Source organism: Carassius carassius, chromosome 5, assembly GCF_963082965.1.
Source record: "Carassius carassius chromosome 5, fCarCar2.1, whole genome shotgun sequence".
Taxonomy (NCBI): domain Eukaryota; kingdom Metazoa; phylum Chordata; class Actinopteri; order Cypriniformes; family Cyprinidae; genus Carassius; species Carassius carassius.
In genome coordinates this window covers 21276283-21284893 of record NC_081759.1, presented here as the reverse complement: position 1 = coordinate 21284893, position 8611 = coordinate 21276283, and the positions used below count along the sequence as shown (strand labels likewise).

General features: G+C 36.5%; 1 protein-coding gene across 2 annotated transcripts; it reads right to left on the bottom strand.

Moving 5' to 3' along the window:
* Positions 1 to 2656: 2656 nt before the first annotated feature.
* On the bottom strand, positions 2657 to 6071 carry otpb (orthopedia homeobox b). Of its 2 annotated transcripts, none has more exons than XM_059549138.1 (3): positions 5915 to 6071; positions 5175 to 5572; positions 2657 to 3909 (listed from the first exon to the last, which is right to left on the bottom strand). In XM_059549138.1, exons 1-3 carry the CDS (start codon positions 5949 to 5951, stop codon positions 3400 to 3402), a joined length of 945 nt encoding a protein of 314 aa, XP_059405121.1. In that variant the 5' UTR covers positions 5952 to 6071; the 3' UTR covers positions 2657 to 3399. The 2 variants fall into 2 exon arrangements, with proteins under 2 accessions (XP_059405121.1, XP_059405120.1); XM_059549137.1 differs by having other exon boundaries at positions 5876 to 6067.
* Positions 6072 to 8611: the final 2540 nt, after the last annotated feature.

The following is an 8611-nucleotide window of genomic DNA, read 5'->3' as shown; positions in this document are numbered from 1 at the left end:
GATGGGGAGAATCCTCCTGCTGGTCACGGATGTGTGCTCTGGGTGGATAAAGATGGCATCCCGCTGATGTCTGTGACCTTCATGGTGGCTTACTCCTCTGCCAGCCACTGATTTCTGATTTAGTGCTGCTCTTGTCAGGAGCTGCGAGGTGCTTTCCATGCAATGACAGAGCAACTCAAGGGCAAGTGTGGACAGGTTGGGTGAATAAAACCAAGCAAGGAAAAGCAAGGAATGGATTTTGTGCATTAAAAAAGTGCATTGTGTATCTCTCTGTCTTTTTTTTGGTAAGGTTATGGCATAATTTTTGGTTTGATTTTGATGACCATAATCAGATACTTGGGCAAAGTGGAGCATGGTATTGTGAAATAGATACAAATGCAGCCTTCATTTCAATCATAACTCAAATCTCATCTGTGTGCATATATCACTGATTCATTACACTCGTTCTCTCATATCCATGAGACCAAAAATGAAGAATAAGAAGAATGCCTTCAGTGGCCCTAAGGGCTGACTATTAACTGAAAGTAGATTTTTCAACTAACACTTTTGACAAAATCTCATTCATTCCATGTAAAGAATCCCCTAATTGTCATTTTATTCTGTTTTAATCATGAGACACTTATGCGTTTTGCTTAAAGTGATGAAATACACTAGTGAAGAGAGCATGCATTCACAGGGGGACCAGAGAAGCAGAGGGTCTCTCAAAGCAGATGCTAAAACTGATGATGATGGATGTCTACAATGAGACTGTTGAATGATCAGGGGAGGCTTATGTAGTTTCTCCATTTTCCATTGTTTCATGAAATTTTATATGCAAATTTTACAGGGACAATTAGTTTGACATCAGTGCGGGGCAGCACTCTGAGGGTGGCAATTTCAGATTTAACTTTTTACCATGTGTTTTATATCCTATGTTTTTAAAATATGAATGTAAAAATAGTGGAATAGTTGTATATCTTGCTACAGGCGTTACAGTTATTATTTGATATCTGGTTACATTTGTCCAGATCTATCTGGGTCTTCTGTCAATTGCTAAATGTGATTGCTGAAGTGACAGTAGATGGTTGTTCTCACAGCTGTAGGAATCTTTGATAAATGGGATACAGTTTGGCCATTGTATTAGAGAAAAGATCAGGCAGATGTTTGTGGGCTGTTCCACCTCCCCAGTGGTAACGGTTACAAACCACACAAAGAGATCAGGAGAAAAAAACATGCCACACTAATTGGTTACAATTTTGCTAGATATTTGTCTGCAAGGTGCTACAAGCAGATAAGAATACATCCCAGACTTATTGCAACTGAAATGTATGAATGCAGAAGTAATATGCAGCATCATAAGCTATCTCTGTAAAATGTGTTGTAAGATATCTATAATTATGTTGGTGTTTTTTACTGCTATAGAAAAAGCAAAATGTCTTGAGTAACGTGTCTTACATTTCCCAAATTCTTCAAGGAGCCTTCAAGAATTGTTATGCCTCTGTTTTTTCTGTCCAACTGATGATCCAGGGTAGAAGGACACTAGTATTTACATTTTTCCAAGAGCTGTAAATTGTTGTTCCATAGACGAAGAATTTCACCTAAAAATAAAATAAAACGCCATGATTTGCTCATCTTAATGTCATTGCAAATGTTTCCTCAGGGGGAATATATATATATATATGGTCTTTTGAGGAAAGCCTCCTTTTAGTCAAGTTTTTGTTTGAATTATTTTGTTTTATCTTGGCCATAAAACTAAAATTAAGCATTGCATCAATCTAAATCGTTATGTTTGTTTAAAATATTTGGAAACATTTTGCACACAATTTTCAGTGTTGTGAGGATATACAGTATCAGAACGTATCACTGGAAAAACATATGTTGTGTTGACTATCCAAATTACCACGATTATCTCCTTGAACATGAAAAGAATAAAATAACCTATAAAATAAGGCTCAAGATTTGTGCCAGGCCATTTTTATTTATATGTATGATAATTTTGCCATGGTATTTAATGTGACGGGATAAATATTTATTCCCATTGACAACATGACAATGTCAACCAATTCTGTAGAGATGTGGTTAAATCTGGACAAATGATTCATGCACTTGAGCATTGTTGAGCGTCCCTATTGAGCAAAGCTGTCCTTCCAGAATGTTGCTTTGGAAAACAAACAAACAAAAAAACACAACAACAACAAAACACAGTCTGCTAAAATATAAGATCACTTCAGACAAACATGTCTTTTAATTCCAAATTATCGGTCCAAAATCTTAAAATATGTGGACATATTTTCATTTTGAGCTATATATATATATATATATATATATATATATATATATATATATATATATATATATATATATATATATATATATATATATATATATATATATATATATATATATATATATATATATATATATATATATATATATATATATATATATATATATATATATATATATATATATATATATATATATATATATATATATATATATATATATATGAAGAGTTCAGATGCAAAAGCTTTTTTTTTTTGCTCATTCATCTTTAAAACTGCATATGGGCTTGGCAATTAAATTCACTCTTGAATCATCCCAAATATGTACTTGCTGCCTTAAAAAAAAAAAAAAAAAAAACATCTGGACTTATAGATCACATATCATACTGAAATTCTTAAAATGATTTTATTCACCCACTTACATAAACTTTCCCAATTCTGTTGAATTTGGTAAGATAAACATTTACAAAAAACATATTCCATTAATAAGCACAGACAATAAGTTAAAACATATCACAAACATACCAGCTGATAACAATATTTATTTTTCTTATCTACACAAACACTCAAGTACATTTTGCTTTATGTAAACAACTTCCTGTTGATCCTGGTTGAAATTTGACATGCATCTGAATCTGATTATTTGGAAATTGGCTCTTACTCCAACGTGTTCAGTTCTGTACCTGAAAAATCACTCCAACATGTAGTACGTGCTGTAAAACAATCTGTACATGCACACATGTGGTCCTTAATAACGTGTCCTTTTACATTGAGTTTAATCCAAAACAATATCACCGATCAGCGAAATAAATATGCTTGCAGTTGTTTCTTCATATATGAATGAAGAGTCATATAAATACTCATAAATAAATAAACAATTCGCCGTTATTAAAATCAATAGCTATGAAACCCAAATTAACATGACCGAATCCAACACATAAATAAATTACATACATGTCAAGCATTAAAACTATTACTAGATTCTACATCTGCTGTTATATAAGCATTGTCTGGGGCTTGTTTGGGTCCCATCGTCCAGTAAGGCTGCCAATTTGTAATTTCAAAGTTATAACCTCATATCCTGAGTGCTCCGTGAATGTTTTTCAGGAATACTTGGGGTTTGCCGTGACTCAAATTAGGTGAAACTCATGGAAACGGTGTGCTCAAGTGCTTTACGGCGCAGCGAAGCGATACTAGTCCCTCTCCACATATCACTGTCCGGCGAGCTACACAGCTGAGGGGAGCCGCTCACATTCGTTGGACTCGAGAGAGAAGCAGGCACCATCCCTGGAAATGTGGGTTGATACAGATGCGACTGAAGACCGGAACCATTTGACGATAAGCTGCTGGAAAGGCCCATAGAGTTCGGTGGGGGGCCGGCTCCAAGACTGCACTGGGACAGGGACTGCGCCATCGCCTGCTGTCGGCCCAGCCCAGGCGGTATCTGCAGCTGGGAGACTCCAGGCATCCCGGCCGTGGCCCAGCGCGTGTCGTTGGCATGAAAAGAGCAGAGACTGTCGCCCATCGCAGCCGCGGACGGAAACTGAGGCAGACCGTGTGTTGGCAGCAAAGTGCCTGGCGCGCGGAAAACGTTGGTTGTCTTCTTGCGCTTCTTCCATTTTGCGCGTCGATTCTGGAACCACACCTGAAAGGATAAACAAAAACAAACACTTAGAAAGCCACGTTTCGTTGGTGAGTAGCCTATGAATTATAGTTGTATAGGCTACTTTTACAACTTTCTTTCACAAATATTTTCCTAGGTTATAGGCTTTTAAACTGCATATAGGCTAACACATATTTATTTGATTTCAATTCTAAAATTAATCAAAAATAATTGTGTGGAAATAAATTAATAACAATTAATAAATTAAAACATAAATAAAATAACCTATATAGGCTATTACTGCACATTGTCTTGAAATAGCCTAGTTTAAATTTGTGGGTAAAAGGCGAGCTTTTTTTTTTTTTTTTTAATACAGAATTGAGTCACTGTAAATATGTGGGCTTTGAACAATGGTTGTTCATGAATGCTGAAGGTTATAAACATGCACCTGCTTGTTTTTTATTGACGCTATGTAAAATTGTAAATATTAGGCTACTATCTTCACGGACAACTAGCCATGATATAACATGTGGAATGTAATTTCAAGACAATAAGAGAGCAAGCAATTTCAATAATGTTTTGCAGACAGCCGGCGATGAAGTCGTTATAGCTGATGGCACATTCTAGGAGACAAATAGTTTGATGGCCTCCGTAATTCATCATAGAACCATAATCATGAATTCATGATGAAAATGAGTGCACAAGCAGGTCCCAAAATGGATATTATCCCTTCTTATTGATGAAGTATTTTTAACATTTAGCGCTTGGCTCATACGAGTTACTATTTATGAAACCTTACTATTATATTTATTTTATTATTTCCAATTTGTTTATTTTTATACTACTGTTAAAGACACAATTCGTATTCAGCCTCTAGAACACGTTTTATAAAGTATTGTCTAATATGCCATATATTCTGTCGACGTTGATGACTTGTTTCTTTGACGAAATTTTTGCAAATGTAGCCTACTATTTTTTTCTTTTCGTTTGAGGGCGTGTATTTCACTTTTTTTAATGGAATTTTTAACGTTGTATTTTTGCACTGACAACACTTCATTTTTGATCATATTTATTTATTTTTGATCATATTTAGGCTACCTATATTTTTATGCTTGACATTTTTTGAGAGCTTATTATTATTATTCAAGGCATACATGCAATGTATACAATAAATTGTCGCGGATCTTTAGAAAAATATCATTATTTTCATCATATCAGTTGCTTTCCCTTTATATTTTTAAACTGTTAATCGCCATCTGGAAAGCTTCGTTACGATGTCAAAGATAAGCAGGTCCACTCGGTCTCACCTGAACCCGTGACTCCGTTAAACCAACCCGTAATGCAAGTTCCTCTCTCATGAAGATGTCAGGATAGTGTGTTTTAGCAAAGCTCCTTTCCAGCTCGTTCAGCTGCGCTGGAGTAAAGCGGGTCCTGTGGCGTTTCTGTTTCTGTTGGTTTTGCTGGCCACCCGACTGATTATTAGAGTTTTGCTGTTGCTGCTTTTCTTGGTCTTTGGTGTTGACCTGCTGCATTCCATTAGGATTGGATCCCCCATTACTTATGTCTTCCCCGGGGAGCAGAGTGGTCCCTTCCACAGTCTCTGTAGCCGAGGTAAGATCGCCGGGGTGTCCAGAGTCAGTCCCCGCTAGTCTGCACTTCAAAGCCTCTCTGTGTCCGAGAAGCTCGGCTGCAGCATCCTTCATCCCTGAGGACGCACGAGTCAGACATTTAGCATTCTCTCCAAATGACAGGAACATGTAAATATCAACATTACAAACAGAAAGAACGAAATTAAAAATTATATACTTATTTACATATTTGTTGCACAAACTTATTTTAAAACAATGTTCAGTTTCGCAATCCATCAGAGTAAGCTTATGGATGAAAATGTGTAATTAATTTATCTGATAATTAACAGACATTGCAAGTAAAACGAGAGCAGATTGAGATATCAATTTTGCAATCACATTAGTTCACCAGTTTGAAGATAAAAAATACTCTAGCTTACAGTGGAGCTGAAGACCGGAGTTTGGTGGCGATAACTCACCGAGGCGAGTATCCAAAAGGTCGGCATGAGAGAGCATTGCGCACTGCTGGAGTCACAACTGCTTCCCAAACTACTCTACAACTTTTAACCCTTTTAAAAAGCGCATAGGGCTCAAATCAAGGAAAGTCGCCAGTGCGTTTAAAAAGGCGGTTCCATGTATTACGCTGTCCTTTAGAGAGATTGGGAGGCGCTTAATAGTTGGATGAGCCCGTGAGCATCCACAAATGGGAGCCAATCAGAATTGAGGGCTGAAAATGTCAGACAACCAACCACTAAAATCCACAAACCGGCTTCATCTGCAGTTGCTCTCGTTCAGTTCAAACCTGATTTATTGCGTCGCCCCTTTATTAGCTATACATTTTAAATTACTTCATAATCATGGCAAATAACCAGTGAATAATAAATCTTTCTGTAGCCTACTGGTAAAAATAGGCTTCACAAAAGGTGGAAAAGTCTAGGCTTTTATAGCCCGACTTGGGATGAAACATTATTCCATCTAAACACATGGAATAGGGGGCACTTTTTCTAAAGTCACTATTTGGTTGTAGCCCCATACTTTCGAGGCCCTTTGCGAATCGAATGCAGAACGCGGGTCATATTTGCTTGTTTTCGTGTGAAGAGAATGAACACAGGGGTGCTATGAGTGCCGTGAGCTGCTTGTTTTATTACCTTCACGTGAGTTACAGCTTTACTTTAGTGGAATCCATCTATCAAAAACGATGAATTCTTTGAGGCAGCTAACAACACATCCAAGGTACATTTCCAACGAGTCATTTTCAAGACCATTAAGCATTTGAAGTAATTAGCGCCAAATCTATGAGCTTTCATCTCAGTTATTACAGTGAAATCTAAATAATGCGTGGTAATTTAACTCTTTAGATATATTGCAAGAAGGCGTTGTAAATCATGTTTGAAGAATTCTAATTTATTTCGGTAAAGGCTTGAGGTGAAACAGGCTACTGATGCGTACTGATGCCTCAGTTGTATCGATGTTTCATCAGCGCTGACGCAAGTAATTTGATTTATTTCATTCAAACTCGCTGACATACATTGCCTAATTTAATCCATTCAGCGAAAGCACATTCGCCAGGCTGTCAAGTTTTCAGCCTGTTTTTGTATAATCAATCAGTGATCCCTTCGTTTTCTGGCATGTGCACGGCCAAGCTGCTGGACTACTGAGAATAATTAAGAGACACAACGGATATGGGAATCTCGAATATCACCAAAAACCCTACAAATGCTGTCATATTTCTTCATACTTTACTACAGCTACTTTGAGGTCGTCGCGTAGTAGCCTACTTTCCTGTAATATAGCCTAGCTGAATATCAAAGAAAGGGATGGGTCTAAACATCCGTTCAGATCAGTGTAATATTTTAGACAATAAATAATCTAGGCTTATTTATTTTTTTATATAAAAAATTATATAACTTTATATAATGACAACAGTAGATTTGTGTTTATTATTATTATTATTAATTATTAACCCATAATTACTGGCGCACGCATTCTTTTCTGGCCCTGCAAGTTGGTGATAGTCAATTAAATTGAAATTATAGCTAGCCTTCTGCTCCATATGGTTTGTTATTTGAAAGGTTGCCATTTACAATGTACTTTAATTAGAGAAGGAATAATGTCGGTATTTATTATTGTTGTTGTTATTATTATTATTATTATTATTATTATTATTGGCTGTAAATGTTGCAGCAGCGTTCATCTAAACACGATTTTGAATGTGCTTTAAAATACTTCTGGTGTTATTTTTTTATTTTCACAGGACAATTTCTGTTGATACTTACCGATTCCATCCATGAGGAATTCTTATTTATTTTGTGTAAATGACATTGCGGTTTGACAAGTTGGATAAAAGGTCCAAAGGGCTCACCATATACCGTGAAATAAGTGAATTGGAAAGTAACACAACGGCTCCTCCGTTCAAGCAGACGCGACCCCCGTCGCATCTCATACTGTGATTAGACTCGGTGCCCTCCACGTGGACCTGATTTCAACGTGAGTTTTCTGGGGAGAATACAATTAAGGCCCTAAATAAAATAATCAGCATTGGACGGCGATTACCGTAATGAAATGGAGCTTTGGTGTGTCACGGAGTGGCTGGCCTCCATTACGGTCCGTAATGAGACTTTTGGGGGTAAGCACGACAAACATCTAAACATGAAAATGTGTTTACGTCGATGTCCTCGTTTGCACTAAAACTTTGTTCTCGAAGTCTAAATGCAAGGTTTAGTCCTGATTTACAGATGCATAATTCAGTCCTGGGCCTTATGCAAGAAGATTAGGCAAGTTTAGCCTACTCTGAAACAAAACCTGTGGAACAGCAATATAGCCTAGTTGTTTGTCTAATTAAATTTAAAAAATCTTATTTTTTCATTTGTTTTGTTTTAAAATAATCAGTGAAGTGAACTACATGTCAAACTATTAAAGGAATAGGGTGTGGTAACTTATATTTAAGACAATACATATACTGACATTATTCATTCAAGAAAGGCCTTAAGTGGCTTGCGAGAAGGGAGGACTTGGGTCAGTGGTCACTCTGAGTTTTTCCAAATTGGGAACATGTGCTAGTAATTATTAAATTCCAGCATAATCACACTGCTAATGCAATTTAATGCATCAGCAAATTAATACTGAAAATAATTAGTTTCACTGACCTTGTACATTGCAAGACGAGAGTGAAACAG